Raw genomic sequence first — 25,461 nt, forward strand, 5'->3', positions numbered from 1 at the left:
CTGAATGTCGCTCTTCGCCAGCAACGCCCCAACACCTGCCATGCGCACGAGCCGTAACGCATCGTCCACCGAGGCATAAGTGACGGTTGAGTCGGCTGGATCGATGAAGTCATTAATGGACGTACCCTCTGGCCAGGACAGATGGTGGATAAGACGAAACTCCCCTGCCGCCTTCTTGGGCACCACGCCCAGGGGCGAAACAATCAAGTCAGGCAGAGGACAAGACACAAAAGGACCAGCAATCCTACCAGCCGCAAGCTCGGCATCCAGCTTTTTCCTCACAACATTTGGACTCTCCTTTACAGACTTCAAATTGTCCGACCACCTGCCCACCCGGGGTCCCTGATACCCAATCCGAAAGCCAATTTTGAAACCCAAAGACAAAATCTTAGCGGCTTCAAAGTCCGGATAATCCACGAGCCAGAGATCGAGAACCTTCTGCCTAATAGGAGTAGGAGCCCTTGTGAACAGACTGTTGTTGTTGTCCCCTACCCCCGAAACCTCGTCCCTGATCGCCCAAGCGTTGTCCAGGAAAACAGTGGGTGAGGGGGTGCTTTCCTCCACACTGGGAACACTCATGCTTGTATCTACAAGCTGGCCTGTTACAGGAACCCCGATTAAAGTGCCAGCAAGTGCCAGTGGCGGCTGATTGACCTCTGCCCCAAACCCCCGCCCCAGACTGAGCGGGGCGAGCTGAAAAGGGCCGATAATACACCGGCTGCCCGCTAGCCGTGTGGGTCGTAGCAGACGGATTAGCCGATGCCATCCACTGTAACCATAATTCAGAATCAACCTCGCCCCACGAACGCTCGGGGAAAGCGCTCATGCGGGCCCTGAATTCGTCATCATAGGACAGCCAGGCAAAACCACCAAAGTAACTGTGAGCCTTGCGAACACTATCAGCATATTTAAACATATCAATTGCCTTCTCCGGATGACGTTGACAATAAACACTGGCATAAATCAAAAAAGCCGAAGTCCAATTCTCTATAGACTTCGGAACACGAGGCCTCCGAGCCAGTTCTAACTCTTCCTCCTTCGACCCTTCTTTTGCCTGAACATCCCTATGGAGAAGTCGAAAAACATCCACAAAGGCCCCTGACCATATCAAGTTCTTCGTTTTTTCGGACAAATGAGACCCCAAAGGCATCCCCACCCCAGAATAAGGTAACTTTTTCGGTAGGATACTATCCTCCGCAGCCTGTGGGGCAACCCTTCCACCATTCCCTGTAGTAGAAACTTCTTTGGCAACTTGCCCCATAGGAACATTCAAAAATACCGGCCGCTCAAGCCTCGGTGCCAGAGCGACTCGCTCAACCACAACCCCATCCCCAGTAGAAACATTCGAAATTACAGGCCGCTCAAGCCTCGGAGCCAGAGCGACTCGCTCAACCACAACCCCATCCCCAGTAGAAACATTCGAAAATACCGGCCGCTCAGGCCTCGGTGCCAGAGCGACTCGCTCAACCACACCATCTCCCGTACCAATAGATCTTGTACTCTTCACCGGGAGACTCTCCCTAGGTTGCCACACAGACCACCACCCATCCTTACCTTTTGGCAATTGCTCTGACTGCAGTGTGACAGCCCCACGATCCGTCTGCGAAGGTCCAGACCTCACTGCCCCTCGTACACCTGCATGGTCCGCTCGAGACTCCTGCAAAACACGAGAAACAGTGGGTTGCCCCATCCCACCCCCCTGGGCCCGTGCTGCCAAAAGCCCAACATTTGATTCTCTCAATTCCCCCTCCTCCAAATCCTCCCCACGAAAACTCCCACAGAAAGCTTCATCAGAAAATAAAACTTGGTCACTGCCACTGGGCATAGCCCCATCACCAATACCCCCATCATAAAACTGCCAATCAATAGGCTGAAAGCTGTTTACATTGAAAACTGTAGAAGAGCTATCCGCTCCAGATAGCCCCCCGTGAAGCCCACCACTGGAAACAGCCGTGTGGACAGGTCCCGGGCCCGTAGAAACAGCCGACAGCCGCCCAGCCGAAGGCGCCGCATGAAAACTGCGGCCGCTCAAGCCAGACAAAGAAGAGGACCCCGCAACCGGGTCCCCGAAAACGAAAACGCCATCTCCCCCCGAGGAACGAGCTACCGACGCCAAACCATGGTCGCCCACCGACCCAAGCGCAGGGCCACCCAAACGGCCACCCGGCCGGCCCCTGGGAACCGGAAAAAGGGTAGGACCCGTGCCTGTGGGCGCCCCCTTTTGCAACGAACCCCTCCCACTCGAAGCCAAGGGGGTGGTGGTGGCAGACCCCAGGCCAGACACACCGGTGTCCATGGACTGTGCAGCTGGGGGTGGCAGCCCAAAAGTGGCCGCACCCGCAGAAAGTACAACATCAGCAGGGGGCGGGACGTCAGGGGGAGGGCAGTCCGGCAACTCGTCCGGCAGGGGGCGAACATCAGTCCCATCCTGGGGCGGAAAGCCAAAAGAGGGGTGAGGAGCAGTACCAGGCCCCGGTACTGCGGGGGAGAGCAGGAAACATTGCCCGTGTAGCCACAGGTAAGGCGAGGCCCCGTCCGACAATAAGGGAACCGCAGAGGGGGGGACAGGGGGCACCATTGCAGGGGGGGGGAATTGCACACGCCCAGGCACATCCAGGCTCCGCCCACGCTTGGGTCTAGGGCCCGCCTGAGGCTTCCCCGACTTCCCCCGGACCATCCCGCTGGGGCTCGGAGCCTGTCGGCCCGCCGAACGGCCCCTCCTCCCCCCGGGCGCCCCACGTGTGCCAGCACTAAAAAATGGTAAACCACATACCTGCTGGGAGGCGCCCGGGGCATCCGGCGGGGGTTCCACATCAACGGCGGGCAACACTAGCCCAGGCCCGTCAGTCGGCATCGCCGCCTCTCCGTCTTCCTCCTCCTCCAGGCCCTGCGATAAGCAGGCTTCCACCGCCCTGGATACGCCCTCAGACGCCTTGCGAGGGGGGCGAGCCATGCCGACCCACGCCTCCGCCGGGACACCCGGCCGCAGCAAGTCTTCGCGCCCCGCCTCACACAGTATTTGCACCGCCCTCCGGACCTCAGCCGCCGCCTCCATGACCCAAGACACAAGGTAAACCACGAGCGCCGCAAAACAAACCTCCCACCTAGCCACCCGCTACGCAGTTCCCAACCGCCAGGCTGACTCCCTTATATCTGTTCCCTAATCAGTCCCCACCTGATTTCCTGATTCTCGCGCGAACCTACCCAGGAAGAGACCGGCTCGCGCCTGGCTCTCCCTGGGTCCCCCCATGGCACGCAACGTGAGCGGCCATATGTTAGGTGTTCACAAGGTTACCGGAACTTCACTGAGAGAAATTGAAGTTTGACAAGAGCATAAAGTCAGTGAATCCAATGGGATATGGGAACACAACGCAATGGAGAAAGGCGAGTGTGCCACAAAGCCTTTGCTCGTAAGCGATTCCTCATATTTGTGTGGTGCACAAAGAGAGTGAAGATAAAGGGCTAGTCACTGCTCTTTCCCAACCCATGACGAGTGTAAAGGTAAGCGAGTTCATCCATTGTGTGTTTCTAATCTTGCCAGCCACTATCATTTTCTGCATCGGAAATGTCTTGATTTATTTGAAATTATTCTCTGTGCACTCGTACGTATAAAGCCCTGGACAACTGTGCCACCTTGTGGACTTTTAAAATATTTCATGTGTGGCTCATTTTTACGAAATGAAGAATTTGATCGTTGCAATATGGATTTCTTTGGCAATCCTCAACAAAACTAAAGGTTTGGGAGTAAAAGTGAAGAGAGTCAAGTCAAGAACTGTTACAGAAAATAGTTTAATGGGGATGTTCATTAGCGTTTTTTACAGTAATGTCACTGAAGAAGCACTTAAATAAGTATTTGTGGATTCTGTATTGCAAATATAAATTGGGAAAGCTTGTTTGGCAGCCACCATTTTAAAGACAAGTGAGGCAGAATTGCATTAAAAAAAATCAAACTTAAAGTCAGAAGAAGAGATCCTGGGGCATATTATCAAGGGGGTTTATCTCCGCTTTTTTCGGCTTTAAAAGCCAAGAAAGCGGAGATAAAATTATCTCCCTATTACCTAGCTGTCGCTAACACCAGTTAGCGACAGCTAGTAGGAGATAGCGACCATCTTGGGCCCCACTTTGCATGTCAGTGATATTTATCACTAATGACATGCAAAGTGGGTGTGCCAAGATGTTAGAGACTGGAAACAGTCGCTAACATCGCTATCTCCTATTACCAACTTTTGGAGATATTCGCGCTAAGCGCGAATATCTCCAAAAGCTAACACCTGCCCTGAGCAGTTCTTAGCCATGTTATCCAATGGGAGGTGGATAACATGGCTAAGAGCATTAGCTCGGTAATGCATGAATATCGCTGACTTTTCAGCGATATTCATGCATTGCGGCGATTTTTATCGCATTTGCGATAAACCACTAATACCACGGTTTATTTGCGGTAAAAATCGCCGCAGCTCAGCGGTAAATTTTTGTCTCTAACCAAGCAATAGCGATAATTATCGCTATTGCTTGGTAATATGCCCCCCTGTTGTTTATAGTTATTGAAAGACTAAATTTCGGGGATGAAATTCAAATTGGGAAGTGGTAATTTCTATTTAAAAATTCACCGGATGAGAAACCATTGCGAGTCAAGCCCCAATTTAGGGAAAACTAAGGACTATGAGAGTGAGTCTTGAACCAGGACTGACAATCAGATCAACGAGAGGACAATACAAGTCAAAGGATCGGCAGTACCAGAGGAGGACAAAGTAAGGTCCCAAAATCAGTACCGGGAGAGGACGAGGAATGTTCCAGGACCGGAAGGGGACAAAGGTTCCAGAATCTAACCGGGAGAGGACAAAGAATGTCCCAGGACCGGAAGGGGACAAAAGTTCCAGATTTAGAACTGGGAGAGGACAAAGGACGTCCCAGGACCGGAGGAGGACAAAAGTCCCACAATCAGTAACGGGAGTGGACAAAGGGAGTCCCAAGTCCAGAGGAGGACAAAAGTCCCACAATTACACAATCAGTACCGGGAGTGGACAAAGGGAGTCCCAGGACCGGAGGAGGACAAAAGTCCCGCTATCAGTACCGGGAGTGGACAAGGGGAGTCCCAGGACTGGCCGAGTTCACGACCAAGGTTCGTGAAGGACAAGAGCTCCAGTACCTCGACAAAGTTGTGACGAGGTGGTTCTTTGAACTGGGATAAATGTTCCGCGTTTAGAACCAGGCTTTTAGCCCACAGTACTGAGACAGTTTGTCCACAAATGGAATCAAATGTAACGGTAATTTAGAGGCCCGAACCACAACTAGAGGCCTATAACCCGAGAAAAAAAAAAAAGAACCTAGACACCTGGTTTTAAAATTTCATTTTGGACTGTAGGAGAACTAGCTCCAAATTTTTCTACTGGAACATTCTTCCAGAAATGTTTAAGAATTGGAGACTTTTGTTGATCTGTTCTATCTTCAACAAGGAGCATGAAGCCGTGACGGACAAACACTGATATGGAGAAAGTGAACTATCTATTCCCGTTTTTTGCTGGCCACAATGACGGATTGTAGAGAGTAGTCTGGCTCTTCATGTTTTGTTGATCAAAGGGGAGAAGGTGGTCATCATCATAATCCTCTTGATCCTGATTCGCTTTCTTCGAGGTCTGGAAGTTCATGAGGTCGCTGACCTCCTAAGTGTTATATGTTTCCTTCTTTGTGTTTCTCCATGCTTTAACTCTTACCATTTGTTTGAGTCTTTCATTTGTGATTTGTCTGTAAGGGGAGAAGATGTGTTGTATATTTATACTTTCTTCAATATGACTACTTGGTGTCTGTAGTCCTTTCTTAGTGTTCTTATCTTACTAGTCTCCCTTACTACCTAAGAGTGTTTATCTGTGATAATGAAGATTCCAGCCTTGGCAGTTGATGGTCTGGTCAGCTGTGAGGTTTACTGCTCTGCTGTCTTATCTTGTCTAACTTAATAAATATATCTTAATAACCTGAAGACGTGTCCTGCTGCCTACATAACTTATCTACAACAGAAGCGTCCCGGTGTGTCGGGTTTATAGAGATGTCTAGTAAGCATCTGTCCTGTCCTGATCCTGTCCTATAATCTTCGTGTCACAAAGCACTGTGCAGTGTCCATTTGCTATATAAGGGCTCAAGCATTCCTTAGATCTGGGTAGCCCATGCTGACAGTCTCTCTTATAGCTATCTGATCCCAAAGGTCTGGAATTCTTCAACATCATCAGTCAGGTATAATCAGGATTACTGTAACTTTTTGATATGTTTTTTAAACCTGGATTGTTTCCTCTCTTTTATGTTCATCCAGCAAAAGCTCTTATTTATTTAGTAATTAATAACTTCACCTTGTCCCACATTTGATTCAAAATCAAAGAGTGTGTTCTCACCCCCACAATGTTTTTGCTGTTTATCAACGATGCTGTTAGTTGTCTTATGGGCTGTAAGAACGATGCCCCTACGATGAATAATGTAAAAGTCCCCATCCTGCTCTTTGCAGATGACTCCTTATTAATATCTACAACTCCCATAGGTCTACAGGCACTACTGGATACATTTCTGAGCTTTTGCAATGAGAGGAAATTGGAATTGAACACCACTAAAACTAAATTTATAGTGTTCGGAAAAGTATAGGGAGGCGTAAGAGAAGTTAAGGTTCCACAAGAACCACTGGAGGAAGAGTTCCCTGATACTATGCCAAATCAATCAATCAATCAGTGACACTTGTAGAGCGCGCTACATACCCGTAGGGTCTCAAGGCGCTGGGGGGGGGGGGGGTGCCGCTACTGCTCGAACAGCCAGGTCTTCAGCTTCTTCCTGAAGGAGAGGTGGTCTTGGGTCAGGCGCAGGTCGGTCGGGAGGGAGTTCCAGGTCTTGGCGGCCAGGTAGGAGAAGGACCTTCCTCCTGTAGTCGCTCTTCGGATGCGGGGGACGGCGGCGAGGGCGTGGTTGGCTGATCGGAGGTGGCGTTTGGTTGCCTAGAAGTTGATCCGGCTGTTGAGGTAGCTCGGGCCTTGGTCGTGTAGGGCTTTGTGTGCGTGGGTGAGGAGGCGGAAGGTGATTCTTTTGTTGACGGGGAGCCAGTGAAGGTCTCTCAGATGTCCGGTAATGTGGCTGGTTCGTGGGATGTCGAGGATGAGTCTGGCTGAGGCGTTCTGGATCCGCTGGAGTCTCTTCTGGAGCTTGGCGGTGGTACCGGCGTAGAGGGCGTTGCCGTAGTCCAGTCGGCTGGTGACGAGGGCCTGGGTGACGGTCTTCCTGGTCTCGGTGGGGATCCACCGGAAAATCTTCCGTAGCATGCGTAGGATGTTGAAGCACGCCGAGGAGACGTTGTTGACTTGTCTGGTCATGGAGAGGGAGGAGTCCAGGATGAAGCCCAGGTTGCGTGCATGGTCTGTCGGTTTGGGTGCGGTGCCCAGGGCGGGGGGCCACCAGGAGTCGTCCCAGGCGGAGGGGGAAGAGCCCAGGATGAGGACCTCCGTCTTGTCCGAGTTCAGTTTTAGGCGGCTGGTCGTCATCCACTCGGCTACCTCTCTCATCCCTTCGTGCAGGTTGGCTCTGGCGGAGGCGGGGTCGTTGGTCAGGGAGAGGATCAGCTGGGTCTCGTCGGCGTAGGAGATTATGCTGAGGTTGTGTTTGCGTACGATGGCCGCGAGGGGGCTCATGTAGACATTGAAGAGAGTGGGGCTCAGAGATGATCCTTGAGGGACGCCGCAGATGACTTCGGAGGCCTCTGACTTGTACGGTGGTAGGCGGACTCTCTGTGTTCTTCCGTCGAGGAAGGAGATGATCCATTCCAGCGCCTTGTCCTGGATTCCGATGTTGCTGAGGCGCTGTACTAGGGTGCGGTGGCAGACCGTGTCGAAGGCCGCGGAGAGGTCTAGGAGGATGAGGGCTGCTGTTTCTCCATTGTCCATCAGGGCTCGGATGTCATCAGTGGCGGCGATGAGGGCGGTCTCGGTGCTGGGATTGGCTCGGAAGCCGGACTGTGAGGGGTCGAGGGATCCGTTTGTCTCGAGGAAGGCGGCCATCTGCTTGTTGACGGTCTTCTCGATGACTTTGGCTGGAAACGGGAGGAGCGAGATGGGGCGGTAGTTCTTGAGTTCGGTGGGGTCCGCTGTTGGTTTCTTGAGTAGATCGAAATCAGTACTAAGATTCCTAAAACAATCATATAACCAACCTCTTTCCCCGGCCCTTGAGATTTATCATGCAAAGGCGGGCCCGTCTGCGCCCGTCCGCGCCAGACACGGGCCTAGGGCCACCCCCCCTGGTCAAAACGTCCACGCAAGCCTCATCTCCTACCCACGCTCGGCTCTGATAGATCTACGGCCGCAAACATCGCAACATTGTACAAGGTACAGCCCTGACTCTTTGCTATCAAAAACTGATTTGCAATGTAAATATTGTCAAATGTCTACTTTACTAAACAAAGGAATAGATGGCGAAAACGGGAATAAAACAAATCAAGTGTTTAAAATAGCCCTGATTAACGTGCGCTCCTTACCCAAACACAGGCAAGAGGTAGCCGATGTACTCACTGACAGGAACATAGATATTATGTTCCTGACAGAGACCTGGCTGGACAAAGCCTCGGACCCAGACCTCGTGATAGCCGTTCCACCAGGATACAACTGCTACAGACTAGATAGAAGTGGCAAAAGAGGTGGTGGGGTTGCAATAATTGCCCGTGATTTTTTTAAAATCCGCACTACTGCCCTACCTTTAAAGGCATGTGAGGCGCTTCAATTTGATATTTATCTCTCACCATCATATAATTTTAAAGGTACACTACTTTATAGAAGACCAGAAACCAGGGCAGACTTCCTGACAGAAATACTCACTATTCTGGAAACCTCTGGCACCGAGAACTCTATAACTCTGTTAGGTGACTTTAATTTCCATTTGGAATGTGGCGAAGACAAGGACACCATTTAATTGCATTCTGAAATGGAGGTCTTTGGTCTAGCTCAGCTGGTGAAAGGACCTACCCATAAGGCAGGCCATACCTTAGATGGTATCTTTACCAACTTGGAAAATATATCAGTGTCTGATATCTTACCCATGACATGGTCGGATCATTATTTGGATTTGGCAACCATTCAAATAAACAAAGCTACAACACCCTCTACATCCTCTTCGAGAGAATTGTTTAAGGTCTGGAAAGATATCAATATTCCCTGCTTTAAGGAGGCGTTATTGAACTCCACTCCCACATGGGCAGATGACCCAGATACCGCCGTTGAACAATATTACACATGGATAGGCCAGGCGGCCAACAAATTGGTACCCGAAAAAAGAATATCCAGAAATAGAAATACCCCTTCAGCCCCTTGGTACACTGAAGAGCTCAAAAAACTGAAACAGCAATGCCGAAACAAAGAAAGAATATGGAGGAAAAAGTATGATAATAAGGATAAGATAGTGTACAAGGAACTCTTAACCCAATATAAGCTTCTAATAATAGAGACAAAAAAGAAGTTTTATACAGAGCAAATCGAAAGCGCCAAAAACTCACATAAAAAGCTTTTCGAAATAACTAAACATCTTGCGGGATGTGCCCCAGATCTTAACCCTCCTTGCTCACAAGAGTTCTGTGATTCACTAGCAACATTCTTCTTCACCAAAGTAAATGATATATTTTCAGCATTTAACCAAGGTGAAGATCAAAGGATTGGGAAAACAAATACTTCCCCTCCAAGTAATACCCTTTCATGCTTTGCAGAGGTAACAGATGCCAATATCCAAGACATCGTGAAAACTATTAAATCTGGATCAGCCTTGGACCCCTGCCCTTTAAATACCCTTCGGTCATTAATAGATACTGTAATTCCAGTCATCACTCAAATGACCAATCTCATGTTCCACACAGGAATCTTCCCTAATCAGCTGAAGAAAACACTACTCAAACCACTCCTGAAGAAACCTGGCTTGGACAAAGCAGAATTAAAAAACTATAGGCCTATAGCCAACCTACCTTTTATCGCGAAGGTAATTGAGAAAGCTATGAACGTTCAACTTGCGGGATTCATCGAGCAATACCATCTGCTCGATGAAACACAATTCGGGTTCCGTAAATATCACGGGACGGAAACAGCCCTCATAAAGGCAGCGGACGACATTCGATTAATTAGAGACCAAGGTGGAACGGCACTATTGGTGCTCTTAGACTTATCAGCTGCCTTCGACACGGTTGACCATAAGATCTTAGTCAACCGTGTCGAAAGGATGGGCGTGCAAGGCACAGCGAAAGACCTAATAGCGTCTTTTCTAGCAGAAAGATCCCAGGCAGTCATACTGGGCCAGTATGAATCTGCTGAACTATCACTGCCGTGTGGGGTTCCACAAGGTTCATCCCTTAGTCCGACACTATTTAACATCTATGTGTCGGACCTCGCAAATACCATCAAAGCGCACGGGATGAACCTTACCTCATACGCGGATGACACTCAGCTGATACTGGCTGTCAGAAATGACGGGGAAACAGTGGCGGAAAATTTCAAGACAGGTATGCTGGCCATTGGAAAATGGATGTCCGAAAACTGCTTGAAATTAAATTCCGACAAAACCGAGGTGGTCATGTTTGGCCACCTCAGCCCAAGCTGGTCCCCCACCTGGTGGCCATCATCTTTCGGAGCTGTACCTGAACCAGCTACGAAAGTGAGAAACCTGGGTGTCATCTTCGATGACAACCTAAATTTCATGGCTCACGCAAACCAGACAGCATCCAATGCCTTCTACAAGCTACGATTGGTAAGGAAGATTCTTCCGTTTCTCCCTACCAATGTGGGAAAGACATTGGTTAGCGCAATGGTCCTGTCAGCACTGGACTATTGCAATGGCTTGTTTGCAAACGCCCAAGCGAAAACAATTGGGAAGTTGCAGACAATCCAGAATGCAGCAGCCAGACTTCTCCTCAACATTCCTAAATTCAAACCTATATCTGAATCCTTGAGGAGTCTCCACTGGCTACCTGTTAGGAACCGAATCAAGTTTAAGACGCTATGTATCGTCTATAAAGCACGGCACCATCAAGCGCCTCAGTTCCTATGCGACCATCTCGTCCCGTACATTCCCACTCGAATGCTACGATCTGCAGGACAGAATGACCTGATAGTGCCTCGAACCAGACTGGTCAACTGGGGAGACAGACGTTTTTTAGTCGCCGCCCCAAGACTGTGGAACATGCTTCCACAAAACATAAGGTCAAGTCCAAATTTATTGTCCTTCAGAAAGAAATTGAAAACCTGGCTATTTAATCTCTGAAAAACTATACAGATCATATAGGAGGGTAAAACAGTACAGCGCCGAGACGCCTGCGGGCAATTGTTCGCGCTTAATAAATGCCAAAAATAAATAAATAAATAAAATAAAAGCCCAAAGTGGTGCCTTATGCGGAGCAGAGATATGGGGATTAAATAAACTAATATTCTGTGAGAATAGTTTCGTAAGGGCTCTTAGTTCGCTACCTATCACAACACCACTCACCCCACTTTTTTGTGATCTTGGGATAAAAAGAATAGGCGATTTAGCTGCCCTGAGACCACTAACTGATTGGCTGCGCCTTTGGACCACCCCACAATTAATTGATTACCGTAATTCTTTACGAGAGGTACTAGCATTAAATGGGGCAAGACAACTACCGTGGTTCAGACATATTGCCAAATGGTGCAACCTTCTGAACCTGACGGTCTTGTGGGAGCACCCAGTAAAGGCCATTAAATGCGATATTTTGACCCTCAAAGCTACGTATTGGAGTGTAATAGGGGGGGCTATATATCAATAACCAAGGTAGTGGACAGTTATCATCTAATTTTTTTAATGTTAAAACAAGCTTTTTGTTTGAACCCTTCCTTGATTTGATTACACCCCCTCTTGCCAAGAGCCTGTATGTTAGATTCAGATATGGTAACCTACTTCTGAAATTTCCGGGGAAAGAGGCGACTGGTCTGGTTTTAGATCTTTGTCCTGCTTGCCGTGAAGCTCACGAGTCTGCATAACACATTTTGTTTTTTTGTACAAAGTATAGGCAGCTGCGCAGGAAATGGATTAGACCACTATGTCTCAATCTGGGAGCTAGGCAGCACCAGATCGCATTCAGGATCATAAAATCTGATACATAAGGGCCAATAGTATTTGCTCTTAGTCGTTTTTTATTTTCCTTGTGGTTGATCCGTAAAAAGTTTTTATTATAGTAACAAAGTCATTTTTACATTTTTCCCCCTACTTTGTACATGTATTTTAAAAATCAAGTTGGTATACATGGCCCAGTACTCTAAATGATTGGTAGACTGTATAGCATTCTCTTTTTAAGCTTGACTATGTAGGATGAATTTTTATATGTTGTTTTACCCTGTTTTGGGATGTCATCTGTACTCATGCTCCAAATGGTTTAATACTATTTAATTGTATATATAGTTGTGTTTTTATCTTGTGTAATTCAAAATCAAAGTCGCTGAAATCTCCCGTCCTGCTTAAATATATGAAGGCTTATTTATAATTGACATTACCTAACAAACAAATACACTATTATTATTCAAAGGGTTTCAGGTTTTCAGTTAAAACTGATTATATGTGATTAAACACCTCTGGAGGAAATATTTGCTTTCAGTAGAAACTGGATAAGATAGATTGTGTTGTACTTTTACAGCTTAGGGCAATCTGTTTTTGTTTCTCTCTAACCATCGCAGCTCAAGTCTTTCTACTACTGCCATATTATGTTTAGTCCCCCCCCCCCTAGTCAGTAACGGATCTTGCTCCTCTATGCCCACTCCACCCCAATCTGGATTTGGATAGCCTCAATGCCTATAAAATTCATTACTCAACCAATCTAACAAAAAAGGCCTCCAAGATCTGCAAACACAGAATTCGCAATGTGCAACCAGAAAACCACAACTCTGCCCCATACTTCTGCGCATCAAAAGGAACCTCAATAAATGATCTTATCTTCTATAAGAAAATCCCTCTATGCAATGCTCCTGATATCAACATCCAATATACCTCTGCATAGTCTTAGACTATCCTTAGCTCCCTCACCCACTTTCAATATTGAAGTAACCATCTCCATCTATAACAATGGGATTACCCTTGTCCAGGAATCAAACAACGTCCTAGATGTATTCTACGAAATGCTCCCTATCATCAAGCATGCAGTATATAAAAGGAGTCAGCTCCCTCTCAGATACACCCTAGCTCTCCATACATTGTTAATGAAGGCACCCCTGCTAATGTCACTTCACTGCCTACCCACATTAAGCAGTCCCCCCATATCCCCTCCTCACTCCAGCAGAGCGATCAGCCGACACAGTATCATCTCTTCAATATCCCTGGAGAGGGTGGAGTCACCCCCACCAAACCACCAAACTAATCAGTGCTCACATGTCATTACAGTAACAAGGTCCACAGATTTGCACAACATTGAAGATATCTCTATCACCCTCAATTTTCAACCACTTAGATAATGTTATCTTGCCCATGACCCATTTGTCTCAACTGCCTCCGTCCAAAAAGCTCACTATCTCTACTGTCTCACATTGCAAGCCAGAAACCCTGCCGTTCCTAACCTCCCCACCTACCCATATAGACAAGCACCATTCCAACATCTCCACCCAGACAACCACACACCTTCCCACTTTTTTATCACAAACCTCAACATTGTACTTGCATGCTTCGATAGAAACCAGACTAGATGTAATCACACAAGACCTACACTAACTCCAATCGGACATACGAAGCCTAATAAATATTATGTCTGAGAGGACATACAGCACATGCCCTAAATGGTCTCCAGGATATAATAGACTCAAGCCCACCATCACCCACCAAACACTACCCATGACCATCAATCTCACCTTCCCACCTCACGAAATGAAGATCTATACCATACCCTAATTCCCCCACAAGGCCCTTTAGATTGAAGGACCCACTGGCAGACGGTGGCATTCACTCACTTCCACACATATATAATCAGTAACAACATGACAATACAAACAATCTAGCTTGTATCCAAACAATCACCTCAAACCCACACAGAGAACACAGGCAGAATGTGAGAGACGTGAATAATGCTAACCTTGTGCTAGTCCTCATCACATAGACGTCCCCAGCTGACACCAAACCTCACCTGAAATGCATGCTTCTCAATTGCAGATCAGCTATGAAACATGCAGCTGAAACCGCCAACCTTATCCTTGCTCACAAGACCTATTACTACTAACAGAAACATGGCTAAATTACTCCTCTACTCCAATCCTTGACATACTAGTCGCTCCTAGCTATGACATTATAAGATCAGACCGACCAGTCATACCAGGTGGAGAAATCAGACCACAGATTTTGCCAAACAGTGGTTTTGTAAATTAGACTTTTTTGTGTCACGCCCAATCATTGTAAATATTCCATTGGTTGTTTAGCAGTGTAAATATTCTATAGGATATACATAAGAGAAAATTTTTTGGGGAAAGTCAACCACAGTTTTGTTTGGCATTTTAGGTCCTTTTTTAGATGGTATATTTGTCTCCCCTGTGTTGTTCTGCACCAAGTAGACTGAGTGTGTTTGATGTGTTATTGAGAGAGTGTGTTGTGTCACATTGATTGAGTCTTGGAATGTTTGTGAATGTAGTCACTAGTCCCTGTGTCTATATGTATTCACATTTCATGGTTGTTCACCACATGTAGTTAAGTGTTTCCTGTAGGAGTTAATTATTGAACAACATTTGTGCTTTTGAAATAAAAGCTATTAATGAGCTTTCGGGTGTATTGTCTTGTGGTCTATGCACCTATGGTTAAATGAATACTAAATAATAGATCAGTACTGGCATTCTTCTTGTTGTGTAGTTTAAAGGGCTCAGCCTTACTGATATAGAGCCATACCCTGTATTGTTAACAGTACAATATTGAAAGCACTAATCGCTTTCCGTGAATATTAGATGCAACAGCTTTAGAATTTAGAGGGCTGTGTCTGTCTACTGTCAGGGACCTGGCCAAAGAGGGCATGAAATAGCTGAAACTGGGTCATGAATTAAAACTGTTCCTTACAGGGCCCTTCAAAATTCAATCCTTAAGATGTCACTAATGGTAACCCATTTAATATACCCATTTGACCATCCATGAGTTCCGTGGACCCCAGAAACCTCCTTCACAAGTGTTTTTGGGAGCCTGGTCCAAATCATTTGGTTTCAGTTCACTGTTTTTTCCATTTTGCTGTGTAGTAGCCAGCAGGTTTGCAGCAGTCCTCCAAAATGCGTTTCAGTCCAGGGCAAGTGGCACATCCATAATGTCATCCTCCTTCACTGAGAGCCTTACAAGGTTTTGCTTTCTCAAAGTTCTGGTATCAGGATTGTGCCAACAAAGATCAGTGTGCCAACGGATTCCTCCAGAATCAATGTTCTCCCATAAATCTTTGCTTCTAACACTACTGTTCCTAGGATCACTTCATGAATGTTGAAAAAGCATGCCTATATGAGCCACATCGACTCACATAAAAGGATCAAGGGACATATAATGAACATCTTCAGTACCCATGTGCAGACCCAGAAGGGGTTTGCGGTGTGATTTTTCTGAAATTATGCTGCTTTAAGCAGATACTTTAAGTAAGAAAACCTATGACTTAGTATATGATGAAGACAACACAATTTCAGAAAAAAACAGGCTTACTGACCAGTTCCGAGTCTGCACACTAAAATAGGACACATCCATAATGGAGCCCTAGAATCACCAAATTCAGCTTTCATTCCTACTTCCTCCATGTCAAATTGAAGGTTGGAATTTAGGGTACTGAAACAAGGCTTGACACTTATCAACAACACTTCTGCAAACTCCTGTGCTGTGCTTGTTCTACACCCCTCCTATGCCCCCGACTACACTAGTAAGTATGAACACTGCACAGAACACAAAGCTAAAGTGACTTGGGTAGGTCTCACGCACATACCCAGCTGAAACATAGAGCCCTACTGTTTCAAATAAACAAAGGGTCACATGACTCATAAAAACCAATGCTAAGATGTCCTTGTGCTAGTTTTCAAATAAACACAAATCCTACGAATAAATTCCCTTCATGGTGTGAACTGTACATGCAAATGACTCTATGCATCCTACAGATTACATTGTTTGCATACTTAAATGAAAAGTATGTGATGTTCCTAACAGTGGGGGTAGAGAAAGAACAGGTCTCTTATGGATTGCCCTCACACACCCAGAAGGGTGTCATCCTTCCTCATTGGGCTATGCTCCTCGTTGGGCCGGCGCTGCAATGCCCCACGGGCTCCTGCGGATGGGCTCTTTGCCGGAGATCTTTTTAGAGACAGCCGTTTGGTGCGTGATGGTGAGTGGTCAAGGTAGTGTCTGAGTGTGAGTGGTGGATTAGAATAGGTTTAGTATTGCCCTGAGGGAACACATTTTATTCAAGGGGTGTGCTAACCTAATTAAAATGTGTGAGCCCTCTTTGGAATAACAATGATCCCACAGGGTCTAGTATGTGAGTCTGGTCGACATTGTAGTAGTGTTATAGTTCTAGAGTTTTCACTCTTATAGCGATTTTATCTTGGAGGCCCATAGGAATGAATGGGAAGCCATTCACTAATACCGAATCTGTAATAGGGGGAGCATATTCAAGGGTGGCAGGGTGTCACATTGACATCCTGTTGCACCCCTGAATCGTGCATGTGTGCACATGTGGCACACATACATGCCCTAAAATTGCTTTTTTAAAGATATTCGGTATTTACCACCAACTTGTAGTTGGTGGTAAATAACGAATCCTTAACCCAAAAATGCACTAACTTCAGTGCTCCCTACATTGGATTTAATGAATCGTTAATTTTCCAATTCCATAAATTAAGGAATCAGTATTTTACTGATTCCTTAAAATAACAAATCGGTAAATTACCGAATCCTTAAATCCAACCTCCTACATCGCAAAGGGCTAAATACCGGTCGTTAACGGATAATTTACAGATTTTTGGCCATTACCGACCAGTATTAGCCCACCTACATCTAGCCCCAAATGGCTATAAGAGTGAATACTCTAGAACTCTAACACGACTACAAGGCCAGTGCTAAATAGGAGCCTGAGCAGGGGTAGGAGCACGGCTAGTTGCGCGCCTCCCTCTATGGTGAGCAACGTAGTGCTCGCAAGGCCACCCCGTACACCGGGGACTCCATTATTGGGGGTCTCAACAATGGTGCTGCAAGACCCTCCACGGGAGCCCGTCGGGTCTTGCAGCACCAGCTCGACGAGGAGCACAGCCCAATGATGAAGCATGACACCCTTCTGGGTGTGTGAGGGCAATCCATAAGAGACCTGTTTTCTCCCCCACTGTTAGGAACTGCACATACTTTTGATTTACGTATCTTCCAAGAGCGTTGTGCAGGACCTAATCAAAAGCTCCCAGTTCCCAGTTCCTTTTTGATTAAAATTGTTTGTTTACTACCTCAGCTGCTTCTTCATACAACAGAACAATTAGCTGTCAATAAAATCCCTGTAGCTAACAGTAAACATATTCCTATCTTTTCAGTCTTCCTCTTTGTGACCAGGCAGAACAGGAATAGGTCAAATCATACAGTAATAATACATTTATTAGCCCATTTCTTTCTTCGTATCTTGGGATAAATCTTTCTATCTGGGGGGATTTCTAAAGTGCAACAGCTACTCAAGGAGTATCCTGACACTAGTAGCAAGATTGAGTCCAACTGGCCTGGATTCAGAATGTGAATCCAAAAAGTCAGGTTTTAAGATGGCCCTTAAAGGTCTGAATATCCACTGTGGCCCCTAGCTGGAACGTAGGAGTTGGAACTACCACCTTATTTTTTCCTTTCGATTTTGGGTACCACTGCCAACAAAGAACTAGAGGAACGAAGTGATTGGAGTGATCAGGATGGATGGTACAGGGTAATTTCTTTTGACAGGTATTGAAGGCCGGATGTGTGAGGACTAGACCTTTAAACCGCACCAGTTCCATAATCGGCAGCCAAAAAAGTTCCTTAAGGAAGGGAAGGATATGAGCAATCATATAAAGTTTTAGCAGAACTCATGATGCAGCGTTTTCAACGAGCTGCTGTCTTTTCAAGAGAGGCCCCAATAAAGTGAGTTGGCATAATAACATAATGTGCATTCGTAAAGCACACATTCACCCAAGGATATCTTGGCACTGAATAACAGATGTTTATTGTTACCCAAATAATGGTACTCATTTTATCAACCTCAGAAGGATGAAAGGCTGAGTGGACTCACCAGGATTTGAACCTGTGACCATGAGGTAGAACACAGACCTCTTTAGTGGACGCATTAGTCTACTTAGCCACCAGACCCCGCATAGTCCAACCATGAGGTGATCAGGGTCTGTACTACTGTTTTCCACAGCCATAAAAGCGAAGATGCAAGCCTTGAAATTGTTCAGCACACTGGGAACCTCTTAATCTAGGGTGAGGAGCAATTGTGTATCATTGGCGTATGAACAGATTGATATCCGCCTGCCAGGAAAGAGTGAAACCATTCTAATGCAGGACCACCAACACCTGTCGCCCAAACGTTGCATAAGTATAATGTGCGAGACAGTGTTAAAAGATGTGGAAAGATCAAGGAGAACCAGGCCCACCTGGTTCCCCTTATCTACTGCTAACTGTATGTTGTCGGCAACCTCCAGCAAGGTAGTCTCAGTGCTAAAGCTGGAGTGAATGCCCGACTAGGAAGGATGAAGCAACTTAAGCTGTTCTTGAAAACTCAAGAGTTGACGGTTAATAGGTTTCTCTATATTTTTGCAAATGCAGGCAACAAAGAGATTGGTGGGAAGTTAGACAAATTAGATTTGTCGGATGCCCAAGCCAAAGCGTATAAATCAGTCCTTTCCATCCCAAGGTCGGCAAGGAAGTCAAGGCTAAGACTGGAGCTAGTAAAATAATATAATCAACAAGAGAGTAAGGGTTATAAGAAAACCACTCTCATACCCCTATGTATTCATGATTCAAACAACAAGAGAGGGTTAGTATCCACAAGAGGCAAACTCTACTAGCCAGAATTAGTTATATATACCACTAGGTATAGTAGACAGATTTGTTATTGCCAACTGACAATAACAAATCTGTCTACTATACCTAGTGGTATATATAACTAATTCTGGCTAGTAGAGTTTGCCTCTTGTGGATACTAACCCTCTCTTGTTGTTTGAATCATTAAGACTGGAGCTAGGCCTGGTAAGGCCAGACCTGATGTGCCAAGGGGAGATTATAAAACTATACTTAAGGATTAAGGGCTCAAACAAATTAGTGAAGACAACAACTGAGAGTCGTCCTTGAGGGGCCAAGATCAGTATGTCACACCAGGCTCGGCAAAGCGCTCAGCATATTGAAGATGGAGGAAAAGAGCATACCACTGCCGGAAATTCCACTAAATGCCAGGAAAAAAGCCATAAATAGACAAGCCTCCGAAATTTCATTTGATCTTGATCTTAAATCTCTCCGTTCTAGCCCCCACTTAGTCTTGCTGAACAGCTCCTATACGGTGGCAAGGCACAAGCCTACCTCAACGATGCCCTGACATCCCAAACACAAACAAAAATTCTCTCCATGAGACTATGTATACAAGGAATCACCGATTTTAACCCTTCTTGGGCCAGCAAGGGGGAATCCACACACTGCAGACTGTGCTCTTACATGAGGGAATCCTGGTTACATCTCCAATGCTGCTGCCCCCCCCCCCCTAGGAAAGAACGCCGACGACTTCTTCGCCCAGTTTGCATCACCAAGGGAGCCAAGACATGTAGGGAAGCGTCAGCCTTGTGCTTTTCTAAAACAACCACGACGACTGGAGAAATTTACTCATCAGATTAGGATTGCTTTAAAGGCCGCAAACGAACACGATCAAACCATGGTGGGGACAAAGCAGCTTTCCCCCAAACAAGTACAGAGCCCTCCACCTACTCACCCATCCTACTGAGACTGCGCCGTATCTATGGCTCTCAATGGAAAGGCCAGGATGATTGGCCTTCAGATTGCTGAAGTAGAAAATTACCAAGGTTTACCCAGGTGCCTCAGAAACTTTGAGCAAGGACACATGACAATGACCACCGGCGCTGGCTGATCGAGTGGGTGCCACGGGGAGGAGGGACGGTACATCAACTAAAGTTTAACTGATGCCTCTATACTGTTACTCTGACCATTCTTTCACTTGCTCGTTTTTATGTTTTTTACTGTAATTATTTTAATTAATTGTACAGTTAATAAATAAATTCAAAATATGTTAAATGCTCACCATTAATCTGGTATATTTTTATACTACAATCACATCTTAATGAAATGCAAACATATCACCAGCCATGCACATGCTTGACATTGGACGGGACTGGGCTACTGAGAAGACGTATTTAAGTACAGAGAAATCAGACAGGTAGAGAGGTCAACTAATGAAAGAACAAATTAAAGTAAAGAGAACAAGAAGGTAGTTAAGACCAAATTAGGAATAATTGATAATACAAATGAAGTGAGAAGGAAGGAAATAAAAAGCATTTATTTTTTTAACACTGGAAAACCATCATCTCCATGATCCTGTACGCAGCGAAAAAAGAGTATCCACCAATACCACTGAATTTTATACTTTTTGAAAACATTAGAAAACACTAAATAATCTTCACCGGAATTCAAATAGAAGAAAGATTTTGGTATGACTGACACGTGTGTAATTGATTATTGGTTAGAGGAAGCAACTTTTGGAAGCCGAACAGAAAATGTTATTAGGGGCTGAGAATACAGATATTGCCCCTTTTACAGACCAATGTAGCTCCATAGCTGACAGCATTAATTATTTATTCAGATAGATCAGCTATTATGAAAAGGCAAAGTGTTTGTGACCGTTTACCTTGGTATTAGCTCTATATCAAGGTGAATCTTTGATTCTTGTAAATGAGCAGGGCCAAACTCAGCCGGAGGACGTGGTATGATCTTCATATTAGCTGCGAAAGAAAACCATCATAAGCCATCAAAAGTAATCGGGTTTCTTAAACATATTTTAATAAAAATAAAGCACCTCAATTTGCCTTTGCTAATGGCAAAGAAGAATAACAGTACCTCATTCTAAAGTACTCCAAGACAGAAGATGGCATGGCATTTTATGCTTCATATCCTTCACATTCCCAAGCTCTTCCTCTGTGTGTCTCCTCTCTCCCACTTCATCTGTCTCCATTCAGTCCTCTTCCTATCCTCATATTAGCCTCTCTCAATGTCTGTGTCCACTTCTCATCCTCTCTTGTGCTCTCCCATTCTCTCTCTTTCTTTTTCATTATGTCCTTCGATGCCCCACACCTATCTCTGCTTAGGCTCACCTGCTGCTACCTCTACCAAACTACCTTTACCTCTCAAGCTCTAGTACTACAGTTTTCAATCTGCACCATTCCTTCTATCCCCTACCTATATACCTGTCTAGCTGCTCTCTACCTACCTAGTGACATAAGCAAAAGTGACACTACACCCAAAGACTGGGAAGGACCCCTTCAACCTTGCCTCTAGCTCACATAATTTATAGGGGGAGGGTGGGTGAGTGAGTATGTGTTTGTATGCACATGTTTGTATGTGTGCACATGTTTGTATGTGTGCACATGCACGTGAGGGACAGTGAGAGCAAGGTAGCCATTATTGTCAGTCGCTTTTCCTTCCTCATTGTGCTGTCTCCTGGTTTCAGGTGGCAGAGAGCTGGAGTCTGCAATTGTGGGCACATTTACTATTAAGGTGACCATTCATAATCTAATTGTGGTCCTGGCATATTGTGGGCACCTTGGCATATTATGTACACAACAGTGGCGGCCGGCAGAGTTAAGTGCGGTGAAGTGAGGTGGGGTGGGAGTGGGGAGAAGTGGACAAAAGATGAAATAGGTATAAATAAAGAAAGAAATAATACCTATTCCGTCGTCTGTAGACTTCCCCCCTTCTGTGCCCCACACCACCATGCTTACCTGTGCCGTCTGAAGTGGGTACACAGTTAGTGTAACTGTGGCCATTCCTGGTATAGTGGTAGTTATCTTTAGCATGTTAGTGATCATCATTCAAGTCACTGTCTCTCAAGCATAATGGCAATTCGTGCATACAATGGGCATCTGTGGTAGTACTTTGGCCATCTCAAACACTTCATCCCAAGCAAGGTGGCATATTGATGGTCATCCTTAGCATAATTGCAGCCATGACATTCCCTGGCATATTGTGGGCATTCTTGGGGTCATCCATAATAAAGGGTGATTGGAGACAATTATTACTGATATTTGTATTACTGTCTTCCAGAGGGAACTTGCTGCAATTGCTCTTATTTCATAAATGATGTGGCAGCCCTTTATGATCTAAGTTGATGTAGCTCATTATCACTGCCAAAGGACGAGGACAATATTTTTATTTAACAAAACTCAATTTCGCAGGTGAACTTAAGAAAGAATAATAATGCCATATATTTGCTTGTTGAACATTTGTGCCCAAAACCATGAGAGAGGTTGAACTGAAGTCGGTGTTAAAAGCTAGGGTGGAAGGAAAAGTACTACTACCTCTAATTCAGAACAAATTTATGTTGTTAAGGTTTGGGAGATACCCAACCAAAGATGGAACCCCTAAATGGGAAAAAAGTGGCAATCTAATGTCTGTAGATTATGTGGCAAGAATGAAGAAACCTTACAGCATATAGTAACTTTGTGTCCAAAACTGCTTGCAGAACGAAAGATGATTTTAAAGCCGATTTCAAGGGAATTGGGAGTAAGAACTTGCAGAACTGCAATTATTGTATGTTTAGGAGGTATTACAGCTACTTTAATTCATCAGTTTGTTAAGTTTATCCTCATAGCTGAAACAAAATTATGTCAGAAAGACATCTCTGATATGAAAGTTAACTAAAAGGTGGATGGCATAATCTTTTTAAACATTTTTAGGGACTGCTGGGCTATTTTAAAGCACGTTCTAAGCATAAATTTTTTCAATTGTTCCACCTTATTTTAACGTTTCCTGGATTATATCTTCAATATGGATAATATTTATTGCTAGCACTTGGCACTTTAAATTAATCCTCGGTGTTACTGGACTAATAGTAACAGTATTTGCTTTTGTAAGTACAAGTCGAGGTGCCTGCCCCACTCACATATGTTACTTTAATACAAAGTTCTCCAAATTTGGCCGGTGGGCAGTGTATTATGCTTATTTTTAATCTAAAATGGTTTTATCAGAAATCTTTGCTGCTTATGTTGATCAAGTTTGCACATTGCACTTTATTCCTTTTGCTGTTAAATTGCCTATTAGAAAACTAATTTACTCCAACTTGAGACAATTATGTATATGTGTTACTGTCGAACTCATCTCGGATTTAATAATGTGCTGGTTCCGTATTTTTTTCTATTGGTCTGTTTTAATTAGATTGTAAACTGTATTTGTTTCCTGCTGTTTGTAATTAGTTTAATTAATCATCAAATAAAATAAACTTACTTACTTACTTACTACTACCTTGACATAATTCCATACTAAAATGTCATTTTTAAAAAAAATGTAGCACATTTTCTTGACACCTTTGATTCATTGTAAGAAAATACCTCAAAATAGCTCATTGTAATCTGTATGTGATTGGGAATCAACTTGGAAGGGCGGGAGATGGGGGGGAAGGGAAAAAGAAAGCAAGGGAAGGTACAAGGGTATCTAAATGCTACATATGTGAAAAAGTGATATAAAGCCATATCAAATTGCATACCCCCGTTATTTGAAGTACTTATAAAACAATATGGAGGGATATTCTGGTGAAACTGCACAATTTAAACATCATTCTTATCACACTTTTCTTGAAAAGAATGAGCCCCCAGTCCGCCTCTAGCTTTCTATATAAAATCTTAGACTTCTACAATTAAATCTCTCCCCTGCTGCCCCTACACTGCTTCCCTTTAATTCGCCTCTCTCTCTCTCTCTTCTTATCTCCTCCAGTCCCCACCCCAAAACCATACTCTCCCCACCACCATCTCAATTACTCAGCACACTAGACAAGGATATACAGCAGAGGAAGGAGGAGAATCAGGAAAACGACCAAAGGAAAGGATATTAGAGTGATAATTGAAAACATTCACAGGATGGAACATTGAAAATCCTCAATGCTGTGTTTAAATCTCATTGTTGCAGCACATGTGGTTGTGCAGTTGTATCATGTCTTTCTTGACTGCTGTAAATGTGGATTTATTGGTTAGAAAATGATTGACTTGGCCAATGCTTGTTATATGAATAATTATTTTTCTGTCAATGACATACCATTAAAAGCGGCATTGGCCACAGCAGCTGAGTATAAACTTAACTCCATGGGCAGACCAACACAAGTAGGAGCAATGTGCCGGACCTCTGTTGCCAGCACTGGTTGAGCTTGTTGTCCTACAAAGCCATTGAGAAGTTTGTTGATGACATTCTTCACCAGAGTGTTCCTTTCTGCAGGTTCAGTCATGGCCTGTAAAAGAACCAAAGTAGAGCACATTTACTAAAACTAGGGGGCTGCTGCCCACACAAAGAATTAAAAATCAAAGTGATGGGAATTACCTTTATGACATTCTGAATGGTTTTCTTGTCAAGTTCCAAAAACTCGAATTCCTGGCCAAATAATTTAAAATATGCAGATATCAGCGTGACTTCAGATGGCAATGCCTTCCAACCCAGCAACTATAGGTATAGGGCACAAAATAATGTGTTAGAAATTGTTATTTTAGAAACTGAATTCGTCACAATGGCATTGCCTATTTTAGGTTGGGACCAGTCATTATAAAGATTGAATTTTTTGTAATTCTTTTTTGTTCAAGAAACATTATTCGTTTTTTATATTAAAAACCAATACAAAGGAAATGAGGTGGGAGAAGAAAAAGGTTCAGCATCCGACAAATGCATAATGTGTACATGTGTGTGATACATACAGATATTGACGTTAAGGGCAGGGCAGGGATAACAGTGGGCATAAGTCCAGCTCTTAAGAAGTGACAGAAGCATTTGGCACTTAGCTATGGGCATCAAATAGGACTGGCTGAAGTGAAACAAGTGGAACTGTCCGATGTACACCTTTCACAAATATCGCAGGACGATTTGAAATTTTATTCGGGCCTGATTTTAAGTTTGGCAAGGGGCTTGCCCATCATCAGGGTGGTCAAAGACATTACATCAGTCACCCTGGCCAGACTCTGCCCACCATATTTAGGGATCACTGCCGGCTCAGTGGTGAGCTGTGTACCTTCACAGAAACCACTACCACAGCAGTTCCCCAGAAGGACTTGCAAGTTTGGGGCACGGCTGCCGTCTTGCAGGCCCCTCCACACCTTTCAAAAACAAACTCCTAACAAGGTCCTTATATAGAAACTAGCAGCCCGTCCCGACGTTGTCCGGGGATGGCCGATGTTCAGTGTTGCCTTTACTTTTTGTTTGCGTAGTAATGTGTGTTTTATTCATCCGCAGGTTGTCATTGAGCCACACCTAATTTTGTTTTGCTATCCTTGTTGAGAGTGT

General features: G+C 44.9%; 1 protein-coding gene across 2 annotated transcripts in view; it reads right to left on the bottom strand.

Moving 5' to 3' along the window:
• The window catches only part of LOC147747532 (vitellogenin-A2-like), a 527,187-nt gene that overhangs the window by 375,112 nt on the left and 126,614 nt on the right, over nt 1–25,461 (bottom strand). For both annotated transcript variants that reach the window (XM_086954020.1, XM_086954019.1), the window contains 3 exons: nt 24,511–24,630; nt 24,232–24,421; nt 20,837–20,930 (listed from right to left, as the gene is read on the bottom strand). In XM_086954020.1, the coding sequence (XP_086810146.1) occupies nt 20,837–20,930; nt 24,232–24,421; nt 24,511–24,630 (404 nt within the window). The remainder of the gene's footprint in view (nt 1–20,836; nt 20,931–24,231; nt 24,422–24,510; nt 24,631–25,461) is intronic.

This window comes from Lissotriton vulgaris, chromosome 1_1 (assembly GCF_964263255.1).
Source record: "Lissotriton vulgaris chromosome 1_1, aLisVul1.2, whole genome shotgun sequence".
Taxonomy (NCBI): Eukaryota; Metazoa; Chordata; class Amphibia; order Caudata; family Salamandridae; genus Lissotriton; species Lissotriton vulgaris.